This window comes from Diabrotica virgifera, chromosome 5 (assembly GCF_917563875.1).
Source record: "Diabrotica virgifera virgifera chromosome 5, PGI_DIABVI_V3a".
Classification (NCBI taxonomy): Eukaryota; Metazoa; Arthropoda; class Insecta; order Coleoptera; family Chrysomelidae; genus Diabrotica; species Diabrotica virgifera.
In genome coordinates, this window is record NC_065447.1 from 144,336,689 (window position 1) to 144,358,644 (window position 21,956).

The 21,956-nt window shown below is 33.0% G+C and overlaps 1 protein-coding gene across 1 annotated transcript in view; it reads left to right on the plus strand.

Moving 5' to 3' along the window:
• The window catches only part of LOC114331798 (kinesin-like protein subito), a 56,523-nt gene that overhangs the window by 16,830 nt on the left and 17,737 nt on the right, over nucleotides 1-21,956 (plus strand). Inside the window, exons 3-5 of the mRNA XM_050650402.1 lie at nucleotides 4,339-4,820; nucleotides 13,020-13,322; nucleotides 21,589-21,898. Of these exons, the coding sequence (XP_050506359.1) occupies nucleotides 4,339-4,820; nucleotides 13,020-13,322; nucleotides 21,589-21,898 (1,095 nt within the window). The remainder of the gene's footprint in view (nucleotides 1-4,338; nucleotides 4,821-13,019; nucleotides 13,323-21,588; nucleotides 21,899-21,956) is intronic.

The window sequence follows — 21,956 nt, forward strand, 5'->3', positions numbered from 1 at the left end:
TGGGTCTGTTGTCCTGAAAGAACTACCCGTCACAAGTGGATTAAATCATCATCATGGCATCCACACTCCTAGCGGTCTTCCTCGTGGTCTGCCTGATACAGGTCTCCATTTGGAAATTTTCTTGAAGACTGCTTCTGGATTTCTCCTTTCTATATGTCCCATCCATCTGAGTCTCTGTGCCTTGATAAATCTGATGATGTCTTCTCCTTTCAGAAGTCCTCTTACTTCGTGGTTCATGAGTTTTCTAAATTCATTATTACCTAAATCTAGTGGGCCTGCTATCCTCCGAATTATTTTCCTCTCTAGGATCCTCAATCTTTCTTCCTCTTTCTGGGTCAGACACATTACCTCAGCACCATATGTGATTACTGGTCTAATTGCTGCTTTGTAAATCTTCAGTTTAGTATTCTGAGTAAGCTTCTTATCTTTTAGGAGGCTATTGTATTTCCAGTAGACTCTGTTTCCTGTCTGGATTCTTTCACTGATTACGATGCTTCTATCGTTAGTTTCATTAACTGAGACTCCAAGATATTTAAAGTGTTCTACCTGTTCAAATTTGGAAAGAAATCCTTTGTAAAAGGTATAACATTTTTTTATTAAAAATCCCTTAAAAGGGCTACATCACAACAAAACGTTTTCGATTTTTATAAAAAATCATCATCAGTGTTCGATAAACTGGATGCTAGCTGAGCCACAAAAGAAAAATATCTGGGTAAAAACCCTTTACATATAATATAGATGCCTTAAAAGTGCATACTTCGATAAAAAGGCCTGTGATGGTCACATGGCAAACAGGATAATGCCCTAAGGTAAGGTATACAGGTTTCCCAACACGTGGGATCCAAATTGAGTTGATCACATTTCAATGACTTAATGGCAACTAGTCATTGAAATGTGATCAACTCAATTTGGATCCCACGTGTTGGGAAACCTGTATACCTTACCTTAGGGCATTATCCTGTTTGCCATGTGACCATCACAGGCCTTTTTATCGAAGTATGCACTTTTAAGGCATCTATATTATATGTAAAGGGTTTTTACCCAGATATTTTTCTTTTGTGGCTCAGCTAGCATCCAGTTTATCGAACACTGATGATGATTTTTTATAAAAATCGAAAACGTTTTGTTGTGATGTAGCCCTTTTAAGGGATTTTTAATAAAAAAATTTTATACCTTTTACAAAGGATTTCTTTCCAATTTTGTGATTGATGGTATACAGCCAACTACAGGAAAACCTTTTCTTTTCCTTGTGGATTTTGTTCAAATTTGTATTCACCAATATTTAAACTTGTCACATTATCTTGAGCATATCGCACCTTGAAAACCATATGGCAATATCTGCAATTTTTTCATGAAATGACCTTTGAATGCAGTCTAATAGGAAAAAAAATCTATTTTTTAATGCTATATAGCAGCCTTTGCAAAAAATTTTAAGTTCGGCACCAGAAAGATACATCTCTATGGCTTTTGCCAAAAATCGATTCTTCTTTTTATACCATCAGGCATTATCTGCAGTAGTTGATGCTCTACGGTTCTAAAATTGGAACAAAACCCCAGATCTATATGGCAATATGTGCAAAATGTGACCCACGCTCGTAAAATGAAAGCAAGATCTACTAAGGAAACATCCTTTGAATGCAACAAAACATAGAGTGCTGCATAGAGATTTGATTGCAACACTGGAAATAAGCGACAAGACTATAACAAATTGATATACAACGTCGTACTGCAGATGGGTTTATCCCAAAAGAAAAGCGAATTATAACCGACAGACAATATATAAGTGACAGATTATAATATGCAAGACTTTGATTAAGTGTTAACACTAAAAATTTGTAATAAATAAGTACAATCAATAAAAAAAACTGTTATTTTATATGAATTTTTACTGTATCAAGTGCGAAAATTGATATATTTTTTAAAACCATATGGCCGTATGTGCTAAAATACCTATTTCCTGGGGGAAATTTTACGTACTTTTTAATTCATATAAAAATATGTAAAATTAAAGACAATTGTGCCAAATACCAGGTTTGCAGCTTAATTTTTGGAATTACAGTAAATAAAATTAACTTTACAAAAACTTAAAATGCTCATAACTCAATATTATGATTTTTGCAGTTACTGCCCTATGGTTTTCAAGGTGCGATATTAGGTATTTTGTTTAGTTTTGATTTATTTCTAAACCCCTTCTGGATGCCTCCTTGCATAACTTCGTAAATTCTTCCTTTAAACTGTTCAGGTTTCTGCTAATTAATGCTATGTCGTCAGCATACGCTACAAGTTGCGACATCGATGTTATAATTGTACCTTTTATTTCTGTAGCTCTTATTGTTCCTTCTATTGCGACATTAAATAATGACGTTGATAGAGAGTCACCTTGTCGTACTCCACTTGCTATTTCTATATTTTTGGTGATACCGTTATCTGTAATTATTGCTGCAGTCGATCCTTCCATTGTCATTTTCGTAAGTTTTATAAGTTTCATTGGTATATCTAGGTTTTTCATGTCTTCTATTATGTCGGGTCTTATTAAGCTGTCAAAGGCTTGCTTGAAATCTATGAAAAGGATGTGTAAGTCGATATCATGTTCATAGCATTTCTCAATTGACTGTGTGATTTTGTGAACTGCGTCTATTGTTGATCTTCCCTCTCTAAATCCGTGCTGGTAGTCTCCTATTTTAGTTTCAATGTATTTTGAGAGTTTTTGTCTGATTTGTGCTGTCAATATCTTATAGCAGCTGTTTAACAGTGTTACTCCTCTATAGTTGTTGCATGTTGCATCCCCTTTGTTTAGAATCGGAAATATCCATCCAGTTTTCCATTTTTCGGGCATTCTTTCTTCTTCCCAAATCCTTAGTATTAGCTCGTATATTTTCCGTTGTAGTTCTTCTCCACCTCGTTTTATTAGCTCGTTTGGGATTTCATCTGGGCCTGCTGCTTTCTTTTGTTTTAGGTTTCTTATCACACGTAAAAAGTCCTCATATGACGGTTTTTCGATTCCATCATCAAGGTCTGTATCCTATTCTTGCTATTTACTTCCATCTCTTCTATAACTTCATCAATCCATATCTTTTTTTTGGTTGTACAGCATTTGTCTGAGTCTTTATTTTTTCTCCTATACTCTTCCAAATCCTCCTCTCTACCTGTCTTCAGCCATTTCTTTCAAGCTATATTTTTTCCCTGGTTGCTGTTTCGCAGTCTTCGTCATACCATTCTTTTTGCCTTTTTATTTCTTTGTATCCTATTACCTTTTCTGCTGCTATCGAAATGTGACCTTTTATTTCTTTCCACGTTTCTTCTGTTATTAGGGTTCGTAGTTTTTAAATTTGCTTCAAACTCTTTAGAATAATCTTTCTGAACAGTATCCGAATCTAGTTTCCTTACGTTCCAATTTTTTCTTTTCGTGTATTTCTTTGTGTCTTTAATTATTTTCATTTCCATATTTCCTATTACTAGGAAGTGGTCAGAATCTGCATTTGCACCATGGTACGACCTGACATTTTGAATTGTTCTCCTCCACTTTTTTGAAATCAAAATATGATCGATTTGATTACCCTCAGTTGATCCTGGTATTAGCCACGTTACCTTATGTTCTTTTTTGTATTTGAAGTGTGTGCTCATTATAAATGTTTCTGTTGCTGCTGCTAAGTTACAAAGCATTCTCCCATTAGTATTCGTAATTGTGTGGAGAGTTTCCTTACCAGCGACGTCCTTGTTTATATCTTCCTTTCCTATCATTGCGTTGAAATCACCTAGTAAAATTAATATGTCATTCTTGGGTATATTTTCATATATATCTTCGAGTTTCTCGTAAAAATCATTTTTGTCTTCTTTCGCATTCTCAGTGGGAGCATATGCATTAATGAATGTTAAATTAGATTGCTTGTTCTTTATTCTGACAAGATAATCTTCCACATATTGCTTTGAAATCTATCACCTTGTCCCTTAATTTACTGCTAATTAAGAAGGCTGTACCATTATGTCCTTGTCTGGTATCTCCGGAATAAAACATTGTGTATTTATTTTTTACTATTGATCCTTGATCTTTCCATCGAATTTCTTGTAACGCTAAGATTTCGATCTTGTACTTTTCCATCTCATTCGCGAGCTCTTCCATTTTCCGTGCTCTTAATAAAGTCCTAATGTTCCATGTTCCTGTTCTTATCCTGTTAGTTTTTCTTTTACTTCTATTTTTTGTTTTTGGATTAAAGGAAGTGGATTAAAGGAACTTAAAATAACACCATGTTGACATAATGTAGTTTACCTCCTAAGTTCAGATATTATGATGTGCTAATTTCGGTCACATTAATATTTCTACTGTTAATCATTTTTTAGGCGAATGCAAGAAAGGTTGAGTTCTGAACCAGTTGCTAAGGTTGAAGATGATCCCAATGTCTCTGTAAGTGTATGGGTTAGTTTTGCAGAAATTTACAATGAGATTATTTATGATCTGTTGAGTCTTCCAGCAGCCCGAAATCAACCACGCCAGAGACTAGTTCTGGGAAAATCGCAGGGCAACACATTCATAAAGAAATTGACATATTTAAATGTTAGAAATGGTCTAGAAGCTTATCAGATACTTCAGTATGGATTACATAATCTCAATTATGCTGCTACTGCCATCAATTCCCATTCTAGCAGATCTCACTGTATATTTACTGTTAGTCTCTTGCAGACTTCCAAGTGCAGCAATGATGTGTATGTCAGCAATTTTAACTTTTGTGATTTAGCTGGATCCGAAAGATTAAAAAAGACCAATAATTTTGGTGACAGGCTGAAAGAATCAAATAATATAAACACATCTTTACTTGTATTAGGTTAGTATGTTCATTTATAACAATAAAAATAGGTATAATATTGTATAATTTCGAAGTGGAATTTACAGTCATTTTGGTAGAGTTTGTGTTATATGTACCGGGTGTCCCAATAAGAATGGCTCTCGGCCATATCTCAGGAAACGTTTATAGTACAGTTTGAGAAAAAAAAATTTATAACAAAAGTTGCCTCGGGAAAAGCCTCGAAATTATTTTCATAATTGTAAGTCCACCGCTAGAGGGCGTAATTGAATATCAAAAATAAAAAAATCAAAATTTTACAAAATTTACCTAATGAAAGGGCACTGGAAATACAATCATCGTATTCTTCATAAAATTCTGCGCATATTTTATTTCACAAGTTTAAGTCTACCTTTGCAAATAAGAGGTGGGGGTGAGTGGGAACCTTCTTATGAAAAAATGGCTGTAAGTCCGGTTCTGCTAAATCGAATTTTGCATACTAAGTCTTGTTGAAAACAGCTCTTTTCGTCAATGTAAGAGTCTTATTTTCGAAATAGCTTAATAATATGCCAGCTAGTAGGCGTTATTTAATTATTCTCGGAAATCTAGTTTTCTTTGGAAAATATTAAATACAAATATGCATTTTTATCCTGTATTACAAAATTAGACCAAATTAGCAACATAATACCGAAAACCGCATGTCGATGCCTTTTTTCTATCTCGAGATATCTTAAGAAATATGTAAATTTTAAACATAACTGTTACTGTCACCGGTAAACGAGGTTAAGGAAAAGTAGTGTGCTATGGAAAAAACAAATAAACATTTTCCAGATGTAAACGTATATAATTAATTAAAACAACAATAAGACAAATAACACTATAAAATATAACTAAAGAAATAAAAGAAACTACTTACTTGGTCTTAGTGACTGCCTAAATGTTCAAATTGTTGCCCATCATTTTCGATGCAAGTATTTACTCTTTCAAGAGTAGATTGAATAGCAACATATTTAACTGTTTTAGACTTTTATTTATGGGGACGGATTAAAGACCTTGTTTTTGCCGCTAGGCCCACTACTCGAGAAAACATGATCTAGAATCTAGAGAATACGAAACGCCATTCAAAGCATTGCGAAAGCAGAAATTGAGACTGCTGTTCAATCTACTCTTGAAAGAGTAAATGCTTGCATTGAAAATGATGGGCAACAATTTGAACATTTAGGTCGTCACTAAGTAAGTAGTTGTTTTTATTTCTTTGTTATATTTTATAGTGTTGTTTGTCTTAGTGTTGTTTTAATTAATTATATACGTTTACATCTGGAAAATATTTCCTTGTTTTTTCCATAGCACACTACTTTTCCTTAACTTAGTTTACCGGTGACATTAACAGTTGTTTAAAATTTACACGTTTCTTAAGATATCTCGAGATAGAAAAAAAGCATCGACATGCAGTTTTCGGTATTATGTTGCTAATTTGGTCTAATTTTGTAATACAGGATTAAAAATGCATACTTGTATTTAATATTCTCCAAAGAAAACTAGATTTCCGAAAATAATTAAATAACGCCTACTAGCTGGCATATTAAGCTGGCATATTACTTATTAGGCTATTTCGAAAATAAGACTCTTACATTGACGAAAAAGAGCTGTTTTCAACAAGACCAAGTATGCAAAATTCGATTTAGCAGAACCGGACTTACAGCCATTTTTTCATAAGAAGGTTCCCACTCACCCCCACCTCTTATTTCCAAAGGTAGACTTAAACTTGTGAAATAAAATATGCGCAGAATTTTATAAAGAATACGATGATTGGATTTCCATGCCCGATTTCACCAACGATACCTAAACAGTTGCCTTATTAAGTAATTCTTATCGATAGGAACTTCCTAAGTCAATACTTAAAAACAATAGCGTTTCATAACTAAAAGAACAGCTTATCTAGGAAATTCTTTCCTAGGTATTAATTCGGGTACGTTTGAACTATTTTTGATAAATAAAAAGAAGAATAAGATGACATTTCCTTACTTTTTCGATTATTTGTCATTATTGTTTGTTTGCCAATTTGGTTTTATTCAGTTTTGTACTGTTATAGTTATTTTATTTAGTAGTTGGTTATTTGTGAATTAAGTTTGTATATAATAAATATAGTCTTGTATGTTATTTGTATATATGTACAGTGAAATAGAGGGAAAGAAAAGAGTTGTAAATTTCACATAATATGACGCAAAATTAGTTGTTGTTAATTGAAGTTGTGAGTAAAACTTAAATTGTCATTAATGAAATAATTTTAAAATAAATAATATGTTGAAAATTGCTTTTTATTATTAATTTTTAATGAGACACTTTTAGTAATATCATGAATGGGTTTTTGAAACACAACACTAGTTTGTTAGGTAGTAGGTAGACTACATAATTTTGTCATTAGACCTGTAAAAAACTCCAAATGATTTTCTATATTTTCCCACACATATTATATTATTAATATAAAAGTTAATATAAAATTACAACTAATATACCTAATATTACAGAATAACAGAAAAATTAAGGTAAGAAGCAAATTATTGACAAACGTCACAAGTACATAAGTCAAAATTGTAAAAATATATGACTGTCAACGATAAGTAATACCTAAAGTTTAGGGAGATAGAAAACCGTATCCTAACATAAGGTAATGCTTAAGCGGTTTAGGCAATTCTTATCGTATGGTGAAATCCGTTTTAGGGTTAGGAAGTACCTAAACCCACTTAGGTAATTCTTATATATTTAGGTATTGTTGGTGAAATCGGGCACCAGTGTCCTTTCATTAGGTAAATTTTGTAAAATTTTGATTTTTTAATTTTTGATATTCAATTACGCCCTCTAGCGGTGGATCTACAATTATGAAAATAATTTCCAGGCTTTTCCCGAGGCAACTTTTGTTATAAATATTTTTTTCTCAAAGCTGTACTATAAACGGTTCCTGAGATATGGCCGAGAGCCATTCTTATTGGGACACCCGGCACATATATCAAAATTTAACATATAAGTATATTACATCAAAATATTATATTATTTTACAGTTTTTTTGTCCTGGTAGTGTGTATCTGAGGCTATTTTTATCTAAGCTCATTATTTGCAATAACTAATGTATGGAAATTAAATAAATTTTTTTTGTCATAAAAAATAATTCATCTTGATCTGGTCTGACTTTGTGCCTTACGAAGGACAGCCTTCTTTTAGCATAGTTCAACTATGGTCGGGATAACAAATTATAATTTATGATACAATTTCCAAATTTTTTAAAATTATTTTTCTATTCTTTTTTTATAATCTGTATTTTGCCTTAAAAATACCTTACCTTTAAAATAAGGTACCATTAAAATTACCATTAACATACGGTTTGTTCCAATACAACGAAAAACCGTCATGTAATGATCATGCTATTGTGCAGTAAACAAAATACACTCCAACAAATAGATGATCGTTCTTTGAATCTTCCGATTGTTATAACAAAAATTGTGATCGCCCAGTGACAGTTTCGTGGCGATCATTTCAGTACTCAGATAAATGCAAGTACTGGTTGGGATGACCGGCGCACTAGGATCAATTTTTGAATTACCATGACCGGACGGTAAAAATGATGAACATGTGCATAAAAACAGTACAAGCAGTTTTGTGACGATTTCTGGGCCGTACAAAAATTGTGTTTCGGAACAAACCTATAGTTACATACGACTCTGTAGAGTTTCAAGCAAACTTTTCTAGTTTTATTTTTGTTTTCTAATTGCGTAACAGTGATAACTACGCCGCTGTGTTAAAACCCGTATGCATCGTGCGGCTTTTATCAACTCAGCAAATTCTGGGATTAACTGGGGACATCGCATGATCAGTCAGGAGGAGGTGCGCGGGGAAGCGCGAATTCACGGTCAAAAAGTCGGACCATATTAAATGAGATCATATTAGACATTCGTAAGAGTAATATTCACACAATACACATAATAACTGAAAAACTACGCGAAATTTTACCGGCATTTTTTGTAACGTTGTATTATATAATATTTAATTGTAATAATAATTATCGTTTGTATAACCGAACTGCACTTACAAAATAATCAGTTCATTTTTGAAGTTGTTCTTTTTTATTTCAATAAATCATTATAACAAGTGTTAAGTTTTTCATCACCTGATGCTAGCTTACACAGGTTAAAGGCGAAGATACCTACAATTCCGCCTTCTGCCAGATTTTTTACACTCTCTTGGTTATTCATTCTATCTGCAGATTTTAAGTAGGATTCAAGTCGAATATTACCCTTTACTTCACTCACGAGATTTAGATGTATGTACCACGTAAGATGTGTGTCTTAGAGGACCCAATCTCACTAAATTCCCCATTCCCACTGATAAATTTCATGATTTTGGATTTCTGAGAACTAATAATTTTAAATCTTACATTTGAAGTTCATTCTGTAAGTATAGTATATCTAGCTGTTAGTCCATCCATGACCAGATTCCACACGAGATAAAACACTGTGGACAATCTCTGGCCACTTGTGCTGATACTGTATCCCCTGGTAATGTTGCGTAGATCACACAGCTCCTTAGCATGCAGTGTGCTGTATGCGTGTGTATATCATGTTCAATTGACATATCTATAGTAATGACATAGCTTCAGCCCCCTGTAGTCCAGAAACTGAAGGTTTCCACCTCGCAATTTTTACAGAATGGATCGATTTTCTTGATAATTTGAGATTAAGTAGTGGATAGTCCAAGGATCAAAATATATATCATGCCGAAAGGTGCTTTTACCATGGGAGTAGTTGGCACCCCATCTCGGGGGCGGAAATTTTTTATTATATTTTGACCGCAAAAAATGTTCTATAAATTTTTTTGATAAAATAGTTTTCGATTTATTCGCTATCGAAAGTGTTAGTTTTATATTGAAAAAATCAATGTTTTTAATCAGTTTTTTGCTAATAACTCATTAGCAATACATTATTCGTTCTATCAAAACAACTGTAATTGATAAAACTATACCTTTTGAAAAAATAAAGTAAATGGTTTATTTTAATTTTCTTAGTAACCGAGCTATACTTTATTATAAGTTAGCTGTTCTTCGTCAAATGCCAAATTTTGTAGTTTCATAGTTAAAAGACAGGAAAACTATGCATTTTTCGAGGATAACTTATTAAAACTAATTTAAACTATTTAAAAAGGTCTATATTAAAAAATAAAAACGAAGTCTTTAACTCAAAAATTGAGTCACTTATGATGAAAAGAAAGTCAGTCACTATTTTTATTTTAGCGAGAAAGTGAGAAGAAGAAACCCCCTAATTATCACCCTAATTAAAATTAGTCCTTGCCTTATTCAATCTTCTTTATTTATATGTTGTTAATACATTGTATTATTATAAAGGCTGAATTTATTTGTTGTTTTGATATTGATTGTATTTATATTTACAAGCGGTAGAAGTCGAAACTGGTTAGGATCGAGAATTGCTAAGATTTAACTGTTGAGGTGGGTGCGGCGCTTTTCGCGATCCTTAACCGTTACAAATATTTATATTTATAAATACTTTAATTATTTGAATAAGAAGAAAGATGGCGGATGGTAATGATAGCATTAATGAAGACGGTAAAAGAAAAAGCAAAGAGGAGCTAGAGATATTTAGCAGGAGCAGAAAAGTGAACCGAACACCAGACAGGTCGAAACCATCAACGAATGAAACCAACAGCCAGAACGAAATGATGGAACTAATGAGACAATCAGCAAGCGATAATAAAAATAAAAACAAGGACCTGGAATATATAAAAAATACAATGGGTAATATGATTGAGGAAGTAAAAGAAATTAGGAAGGAGAATAGTGAATACAAATTGCAAATGAAAGAAATAATAAGAGAAGATTAAAATCTAAAGAAATAAATGGCTACGATGAAACAAAAAATAGAAGTGACAGTAAGTGACTTGCTGTTGCGTTTAGTAAATTTCAATTTCCGACTTATCATCGACTTATTTCGTATGCTTTAAATGATGACGCACGGGTAAAGATTCAGGGACTCAACTGTACACGTCTACATTGATTCATATTCGACTCATGGAACCATAGAACACATACGAATACATATATATTACATGTTCCTGCATGTGTGTATCCGTAAATTTTCGGCGGGACGAATCTACGCCCGCAGCGCCAGCTGAAAGTAGAAACATCTTCTGATGTGTTTATTTGTTTAAGTAACTATCTCTTTCATTTTGGAGGTGCTCGCCAGTATTTTTCAAATATCTTTGTATTTGCTGTGTGCAAGTACATGGAGGTGATACGAGAAACGATCGTGCGCGTATAGCGGACAAATCTTGCAACTTTGTTAACATATATTTCTTAAATAATTCATATTGTTAATTGGAATTGTCAAATTGACGTATATTTCATACGTACAATCCGGCGGGTGACCTTGTCGTATTGTGTATTTTCGCTCAAGGTCACCCGCCAGATCTCGCTTGTCGGATTGTACTGTCATTGAAGAAAATGGGATTTCGTAAATGATGTCTTATAAATTGTAAAAATTATAAATATGCTGCTCCACAATATTGATATGTTATGCAAATATTAAAGTGAATTTAGTTAATGGTATTTTGCTTGTAGTACAATGTTTACCTTTTAATAACATAACCTCAATTTTACTTTTTCTTATTCTTTTTTGGGCTATGGCCTTGGCAATTATCTAGTAACCAAACTAATACAGTACGTAAATCGTTCAGCTGGACATAGGTAATATACATTGAGATGATTGTGGCAACTATGCTCTCTCGATGACAATATGGTTCTTAGCATTAATTGACAAAATAACCTCAAATTGACAATTCATTTCGGCTGACACAAATAAACGTGGAAACATGACAATGTAGTAAATATTTTTGATCTAAGGAATGGGAAAACTGTGTCTGTTTAATTTTGAAATTATTTTTTAAATAAATAATTTTTTTAAATAAAAAATATTTTATACATTAAAGTAAAATTGATCAAATCTTTGTTTTTGATTTATTTATGGCTTCCAAACTTACTCATTCTATTCGTTCTAACAGCTGTGTTGCACCAGAAACTCGTACTCGAACAGAAGTTTCAACTAACACAGGTTAGCGCAGTTGCCACAATTATCTCAATGTATATTCCCTATGTCCAGCTGAATGATTTACTTACTCTATAATTGGCCAATATAATTAAAAGTGCTACAAATGTTGCTGAGTTATGAAACCCGGTGTCGCTCTTCCGAACTTGCACGATCTCAATTTATATTTTTTACAAATCATTAAAATATAAGTATGTACTTATATATAATGTATTTAAGATATTTAGGGTATCAAATGATTGAAAGGTGTAGATTAGACATGTTTACTTGTTGAAGGACTTTTGCACTAAAACAAAAAGTTATTATAAGAATTTATACCATGCCAATCAATTACTGACAATAAATATACAAAAATAAATAACCATTTTCAATTTCGTTGCAAAACGAAAATACAGCCGCATCATATTCTAGCCCAATCAGAGAATGCAGCAAGCACCTCTACCGGTTTCGAAACTTTTTAGTCTCTCATCAGGAGGCACATATGCTGCTCTCTCTGATCCAACCAAAACAAACCCCGGCGTATAGTCACGGATTGCAACGAATGAAATGGCATAGATGCCCTAGCGGCAACTGCTAGCAAAAGACGAAGTTTTCAATCCAATGGCATATAAAACAACATAATGCTATTCTACATCCCACCAGACTGAAAACAATGGGAACCTTCTCTGGTTACACCTCCGAGGCTTCTACAATTTGCAAGCCATAACGGATGTTGAGACTAAGGAAGATGAGGGAATTTTACAATTTATAATTCACGTCCCATCTGCTCAGCGCGGTAAAGTTCCAACGAGAATGGTTCCCTTAGTACTCCAATCAGAGTAAAAATGTAAATCAAAAATGAATATCCATTTTCAATTTCGTTGCAAAACGAAACTACAGCCGCATCATTATTTCAGTTCAATTAGAGAGTGCAGCAAGCACCTCTACCGGTTTCGAAACTTATTAGTCTCTCATCAGGAGGCACATATGTCTCCAGATGCCTCCATATGCAAATAAATATACACTCCAGAGGATGCAAGGTTCTGAAACTGTTTTCTTGTATATACTTTAGTATTAGTTATTTTAAAGTATAGGTACTTTAATCACAGTTAACTTGTGATTTCAAAATTTTTATTTTTTAACTTTTCTTTTGTAGGAAGATGCATGGAGAATATAAGAAAATGCCAACAAATAAAAGACAGTAGATTAATACCGTTTAGAGAATCAAAGTTGACACAAATTTTCCAAAATGCCCTTTTAGGTCATGAGAATGTAGAGATGATTGTTAACATCAATCCTTCACGTAATATGTTTGATGAAACAGTACATGTTCTCAATTTTTCCGCTATCGCTAAAACTGTTATTGTTAAAGAAGAGCTACCTAAACCAATTAAAAAAGAAACTAGATTTTCTTTATTAATGAAAGCAGAAAATTCTCCAAGACTTAAGGAAATTGTTTGTGAGTATCTTATAACATTGTTGTTGAATGGTTTGTGATTTTTTAGGATAATTCTATGAGAATTTGGTTTTTTTTAATACGCGAAATTGTATTGACTTAACACGTTACCTGCGGGAACAGTTTTTAAGTAACTTTCTATTTGACCGTACGAGGTCTTAAAGACCTCGCCATAAAACTTCTTATTTGGCAGATAATAATTTTTTAGGTTGTAAAATGTTTATTTTTGAACCATTTTTAATATTATTGGTACCGTTTAAATCCTTATAGAGTACTCTAGTCGAATTATTGTAAAAAAATGTATGAGGTTGATTTGACCCCTTACCGCCATAAAGTAAGATTTTTACCCATTTGACAACTACGAGGTCGAATAAGCCTCGTTTTTTCACGTGTTTCCTTGTGTTTAATATGCTTCAACAATGTACACGAAAAAAAATGAACAATGTAGAATTCATGAATTTCAGTTTTTTTACAAATGTTTGTATTTTTTAGTTTTATTTCAATAATATTTTTTAATAATCTTATAAAAATTTTATGGAACTTTATTATGAATTTTTTATTACTATCTAGGAACTGTGGGAAAGGAATATTGTTTGACAATTTTACAATGAATTTCTATAAAAAAATATTCAGTTTTCATTTGTATTATAACAAAACAATTTTCCAAAAATACATTATAACCTCTTCGGGGTCATATATGCTCCGAACCGCCAAATGCGAAAGTTTCTGACGAGGTCTGTGAGACCTCCTACCGCCATATTTGAAGTCTTATAAAGTTGATTCCGCCTTATACGAAGAACTTTGACGGGGCCAAATAGATCTAGTCCCGCAGGTAAAGTGTTAAGGTCATTAAAGTAGATTTTGATTGAAGACTAACTGACAGAGCTTGTAGACTTCTTAGCTTATTGAGCCATATTCTGCTTCTGCAGTCATTTATTTGCACAATGTTCACTAGAATTCATAGAAAGTGTATTAAAGGTTTAAGAACCAATTTAGATCTATTCTGCTTGAACAGCAAATGTAAACAATTTTTCCTCAGAGTTTAAGATTTTTTACTTGATTTTCTACTACTTCAGACAGAAAGACAGATTCACACCTAAGAAATTAACTAGAATAATCACCAAATACATCTTCTTTTTTGGTTGATCATATCGTCCCTCGACGGTAATCCATAAATGTTATATTATATTAATACGTCGCTAAAGAGTTCTGAAAACAACTGCTTTTTATATAAAAGCAGACTAAAAATCTAGTCTGTTTTTAAACCAAGAGGAATAATTCAAATTTCCCGCACCGTCAAGATTGTTTGTAATTGGTCCAACCTCAGGCAAGTTTACTCCACTGTTATCAAATTTTGACACTAATGACATTTGTGAAATTTTGACACTTCTGTCATTATATAGGTTAATTAAGTTATATCGGCGATTTTAATTATTAGATTTTCAGGCTACTTTTATATAAAAAATAGTTGTTTTTAGAACTCTTTAGTGACGTATTAGTATAATATAATATTTATGGATTACCGTCAAAGGCCGATATGATCAACGAAAAAAGAAGATGTATTTGGTAATATTTCTAGTGATATTTCTAAAAAAAAAATTTCTAGTGACTTTCTTGGGTGTGAATCTGTCTTTTTAGTTTATTCCTCTCCTCTTGGTTTAAAAACAAAGTATAAAAATTAAAGGAATAACGCAGAATTTGATCAAGAAGTTTTCTCTCGGCAAAAATTTATTTCTGTAGATATCAAAAGTCTTCATTTGGTTCAGAAACATTTTTGACCATAAGTCGCAACTATATTTTTATACAACCCTTTTTATTATTTTGGTTTTGGTTATGTTGGTCCTAGTCCAGGTTATGAGGCCGCTGATAGGAAAAATGTTTCTAATTCGGTTTCTTTGCGGATTCTTGTTCGAAAATGTCCCATTTAAACAAATCTGAAGGGCTCCGGGCGAAATTTTCGGACAATGGGCAGAAATAGGGAACTTGCATAAAATTTTAAATTCGAAAAAACTGTTATAAATCACAACAGAATATAATTTAAAACATGTATCAAAAATAAAAAAGTTGTTTTTGAGTTACGTTTGGCCCCTAAAGACGATTCTAAATTAAATTATAGCAGCTAGCCCAAAACGAGTTGTGACGTCATATGGTTAATGTTTACATTCTGCACCAACAAAGTAAACAAAATTGTATATAATTTTAAATTAGACATACACACACATGCTCGTATCAGCTCGTATCACATTTTCGCTGGAAAAGTGGAACCCACAACCCACATGTCCTGAGATCAAACCGGTCACACCCCGTAATGGAGTGGTACCTATCTGACCCCCAAGCTGTACCTCCACCCCTCCCCATCGAGGGACATACCGAATGGGGAGGCGTTGATTTTAACGTTACTTTCGATGCCCTGGGTAATGGAACATCCTTTGTATTACTTCATGTGGTTAAGCCACCTGGTTTTAGGGGTAGCTAGAAGAGCTTTTCTCCCTATTAATGACTAAGTTAATTTTTTACTTTACTTTGGACTTGTGCCCTAAAAAATGTGTTCCAAACATCAAGGCACCGATCTAAATCGGTGTCTTGCTGTCCAGACCGTGTGTGCTCGGTCACTCAGCCGGCGAATTGGCAAAATAAATTTTGTTCTCCTCGACGCCTGAGCGCCCGAAAGGTGTGGCCATCAAGCCCACGTCTGTCGGTACGTGACCTCGATGCTCACATTCCGCGGCTATGGTCTATTTGACCTACCTGAAGGGTACTTAGTGCCTGAAGGGCGACATTTGTGTTTCAATATTCTGTGGCTATCTCAATCTTTCTTTCTTAAGGGTTTCCTCTATATCCAGCTAACTGCTGTCTAGGCCGTCTATGTACCGTTCTTTGGTTTTCGGCGTAGTTAGTCAATTCTCTTAATAATCTGCTAGGATGGTTTCTGATATTGTTAAATATTTCATGTGCTCTTTCGTCTATCATTCTCAGGATTTTCTTTTGTTGCGTATGTCCAAATACCTATCTTAATGGGACATATCTAGGTATATTCAGAGCTTCCCTGATCATGTGGTTTTGGATGGTTTGTATTTTTTTCTTGTTGGTTTTACACGTTTGCCCCCATGCGGCTGAGGCGTATGTTAGTGTTGGCAAAATTATACAATTTGCCATCCTAATCTTTGTCTTAAATCTCAGTTTACTCTTTCGACCTATTAGCGATGACAGTTGACTCATAAGGGCTTTAGCTTTGTTTGTTTTACGTGTTCTGTAAAGGTAAGCTTTTGTCCAACATTACGCCTAGGTATTTGGCTTGATTTGACCATTCAATTTGGGTATCATATAGGGATAGTACCTCATTTGGCCTGCCTCTTCTTAAAAAAAAAAGAAATAATTAGACATACAGTAGAACGTCAATAATCCGGATTAATTGGGACCGGACCCCATCCGGATTATCAAATTATCCGGATTATCGAAATTACCTTAAAAAAGGCCAGTATAGACATTTAAGTACCTACAACAAACATTTTAAAACTTTGTATTTTCTCTTATACAGTAAAGTGTCTAGAGGTGATATTAATCAAAACATTTTTTATGTTCAAACACTGTATTATAATTATTTATTTATAGCAACATGTGTAGGTACAGTAAAAACATCACACACTATTTGAGCTTTTAAAAAAATGTGTAAAAGGTTTTTGAACTGCGGTAGGGGTTCGTTTTTTTGCAGCTAAGTTCTTAATCCGTTTTAAAAGAATAATATATATTTGCTAGATACAAATCCGGATTATTGACGGTCCGGATTTTTGACGTCCGGATTATCGACGTTCTACTGTACGTCAGTGAAAAATACAGTTATGTGACATCACAAATGTTTTGATCGTTTGAACTATTCATAGAAAACTTGTACTTTTACAAAATGGTTTTATTTTCCATAGTAAACCTTCTTTCCTTTCCTTCAAAAACTGTATCAAGCTCCAATCTCAACAAACTGGTATATATTATTACAATGGCATACGATAAATGTCATTAGAATATAAATATTTTTTCATTATTCCGTGAGCTGGCCAAATACTCAAGTAGGTGGAGGCCAATAAACTAAAGAAGGAGAAGAAGAATATACCTAAATATAACCATAAACATAGCCATATATAGTAAAACTATGTGACGTCACGGGTCGTCTGAACTATTTTAAATCACAGAAGATTTTAAATTGGTATTTCTAAGTTATTATGAGTTTTGAAGCGTGAAATTTTGGAAATCTCATTTTTAAACAAAACTGAACATATTATGTAATAAAAAAATGTGCAAGTTCCCTATTGTTTAAACAATTTTTTAAATTCCAAAATTCACATTTTTCTGCTCCAAATACATTTTTAGGTTTTCTGGGCCATTTTAAACCAAAAAGGTCTTTTGTCATTTTTCTATAAAGTTGATAGTTTTCGAGAAAAACTGAACATGCGAAAATACGCATTTTTGAGGCTTGAAAACTCATATATAAATTATTATTTTTGAGGTTCCCAAGCGCCTAAATTGAAGTTTAAACATTCAATTTTAATATTCTGAAGAGTAATCGCGGCTTATTTCAATTGAGACCATGAGAGCCAGAGTGGCCTAACTGATTTTAACATTACTTTACATAATCAAAGAAAATGATCAGAAGCTAACAATCTCACTCTGTTTTGGTAGTTTTATGTTGACCAAGAATCGGACAATTATTAAAACAATCGGACATTAATAGCTTCTGATCATTTTCTTTGATTATGTAAAGTAATGTTAAAATCAGTTAGGCCACTCTGACTCTCATGGCCTCAATTTAGACCACTTTTTAATTGTTAATTATGCGCGTCTACTTGATTTTTAAGCCGCCGCGGCGCGCCGCACTATATGTTGCGTCTCTGTCGCACTTATACGTATACATAGATACAGTCGGAAAAATGAAAGAATACCCATGAACCATCACATCAATCACTTATTTTGTATTTGCTGTCTTTTTCTACAAATAACAAACGTTTGTTATAGAAAAAGATAGCAAATACAAAATAAGTGATTGATGTGATCGTTCATGGGTATTCTTTCATTTTTCCGACTGTACGTAAGCCAAAAACTCACAACAAATACTTGACATTTATTAAAATTTTGTAGTTTATTACTAGGTACCATACATTGTTTTAATAATTCATTTATTTATTAAATTAATCATTGCCAATGTGCTGATAATAAGCATATTGTTATTTTATTTTAATGTGATTGATAATAATAATAATTAAATGTTAGTAATAAATTACAAATTTTTTATAAATGTGTAGTATTTGCATAAGTACTTATAATATGTATAAGTGTGACATAGGTGCACCATATAGTGCGACGCGCCGAGGCGGCTGGAAATCGAGTGAACGAGAAAATTAACAATAAAGTCATATTCTGAACCTTTTTGGTTTAAAATGACCCGAAAAACCTAAAAAAATATCCGGAGCAGAAAAAGGTGAGTTTTGGAATTCGTTTAAAAAAATCGTTTAAAAACAATTTCTACTCAAAAACTTCTCGTCACCACTCAGATTTGATAAGGGAACATTTTTGAACATGAATCCGCAATGTGGGATTCCACATGCTCTCAATAGACACGTACGATTGATCCTTCTATGACTTCTATATAATTACTCTTTTTCTTGACTCTGTATGTTTTGTTTTTCAAAGTTAATTTGTAATCCACATTGTCTTCATTTGATATTGGACATATAACTAGCATTCTCTTTGCCAGCAAAATTCAAAGCCTAACTTTTTATTATCCAACATAATAGGTCTGGATCCCGCGTATAAAAAAAGTTGATTAATAGCAAGCTGAAAATTTGTTAATAGCTTAAAGGTTTCTAGTTGGAAAAACTTTGATATATGGGAACACTGGAACAGGGGCAGTTTTAATTGTGGACCAGGTTAAAAATTTGGAACGGTTAGACCACGAAAACGGCACATTTATTTTGTCCGACAGAACAGACTTAAACTCTCCGAACAGAGATTAAACTCTCATGCAAAAATCAGACTGCTATTTATCACCAAATGGGCGTTTTAATGAGTGGAACATGTAGAATATGTCAAATGACAGGAATTATTACAGGTGATAAATAGCAGTCTGATTTTTGCATGATAGTCCAGAAAGCCACTGCGCATCCGCTAGGAAAAATATTCTGATTCGGATTTTTTGCACAATCTTACTCAAAAAGGACTCCTTTTAACAAATTTGCATGTTGCCAGGACCAAAAGGTGGTCAAAAATTTTTTAAACGTTTTTTTTTTGTTTTTTTCCTAAAATTATTTTTTTTACATGGAAAAAAGTTTCTTTTTTAGGTTTTTTGGATCATTCCAAACAGAAAAGGTCTTTAGTAACTTTTCTCTAGAAATGATAGTTTTTGACATATAAGCGATTAAAAATTGAAAAATTGCTAAATCGTCCATTTTTAACCCTCAAAAACTATGTGAAAAACTGAAAATTTGAATGTTGCCAAGGTAGGTAGATAGATATTCTTTAAACATCGATTGATGAAATCCCGAAGAGTTTTTTGCAATACAATATTCAAAACTCCTCTGTTTTTTAATTGCTCATCAAGCGTGCGCGACACTATTTTCCACCGACAGTATGGTGCAAATGAAAGGAATAAATTCGTTATTTCGTAAACCGGCGACTTAAAGGAAAAATCCCGAAACAGGTCGATTTTTATTTTTAAGTTATGATATTGTGGCATATATGGTATACTAGTGACGTCATCCATCTGGACGTGATGACGTAATCGATGATTTTTTTAAATGAGAATAGGGGTCGTGTGTTAGCTCATTTGAAAGGTTCTTCAATTCTCTATTCAGTAATATAAACATTTACATAATTATTTATACAGGGTGTCCAAAAAATTTTTATTGAATTAAATTATTTGGCAAAAAAGAAGTAGAAGGACACCCTGTATAAATAATTATGTAAATGTTTACATTACTGAATAGAGAATTAAAGAACCTTTCAAATGAGCTACCACACGACCCCTATTCTCATTTAAAAAAATCATCGATTACGTCATCACGCCCAGACGGATGACGTCACTAGTATACCATATATGCCACAATATCATAACTTAAAAATAGAAGTCGACCTTTTTCGGGATTTTTCCTTAAAGTCGCCGGTTTACGAAATAACGAATTTATTCCTTCCATTTGCACCATACTGTCGGTGGAAAATAGTGTCGCGCACGCTTGATTAGCAATTAAAAACAAAGGAGTTTTGAATATTGTATTGCAAAAAACTCTTCAGGATTTCATCAATCGATGTTTAAAGAATATCTACCTACCTTGGCAACATTCAAATTTTCAGTTTTTCACATAGTTTTTGAGAGTTAAAAATGGCCGATTTCGCAATTTTTTTTAGAGAAAAGTCACTTAAGACCTTTTTTGTTTGGAATGATCCAAAAAACCTAAAAAAAACTTTTTTCCATACAAAAAAAAATTATTTTAGGAAAAAACAAAAAAAAAACGTTTAAAAAATTTTTGACCACCTTTTGGTCCTGGCAACATGCAAATTTGTTAAAAGGAGTCCTTTTTGAGTAAGATTATGCAAAAAACCCGAATCAGAATATTTTTCCTAGCGGATGCGCAGTGGCTTTCTGGACTATGAGAGTTTAATCTCTGTTCGGAGAGTTTAAGTCTGTTCTGTCGGACAAAATAAATGTGCCGTTTTCGTGGTCTGACCGTTCCAAATTTTTAACCTGTTCCACAATTAAAACTGCCTCTGTTCCAGTGTTCCCATATATCAAAGTTTATCCGACTAGACACCCTTAAGCTATTAATTAACAAATTTTCAGCTTGCTATTAATCAACTTTTTTTTCATACGCGGGATCCAGACCTACAAGCGAATGAATGAAAAAACAAAATGTTAAGAAAACCTGAGGCTATAGTTGGGTTTTAATTTCAGTATTTTATAAATGCTAGAATAATCCACAGGGTGTTGCAAACTTTGAGAAAAATTCACAGTTTGATTGGTACACCCGATATACAAGGAAAATTTACCTGTTTAGCAACAATATTATTACGACGATATTGTTAAAAAAAGGCTATAACATAATAAAAAATCAATTAAATCGGACAACAGGTTTAGGAAATTCGAGACATAAAAATGACCAACTTTGTGAGCTGCCCGTTTTCTCTGACGCGCAGTGTACAATAGTATTTACAATAGTTTTTTTCACTATTTCCATAGTTTAGAAATATTCATTTAATTGTACCAACATGTTAACATTGATCGTTCTAGCCAATAAACTAGAAGTGGAAAAACTTAAAAAGAAATACAATAGAGCCAAAGAAGAGATTAGAAGACTCCAGACTGTAGTTAACCGTCTTAATGAAGAATTAAGAGACGGCTTAACATCAGATGAAAAATCTGAAGAAATTAAACATTTGCATCGGGCCATCGATAAAATCATTGATGAAAGGGATAGCGTCATACAAATCTACGAGAAAAAACTGGTAGAAAACACCGATCATCTATCCGCAGTTTATGAGGAGAGTATTGCACGTTATATTGAAATGCATAAAAAAGATAAAGAAGAAGCCATTCAAAGGTATTTTTTGTTACATTTTTTAAATACTGTAAAATAGTGAACTTAATTTTTAAACGCT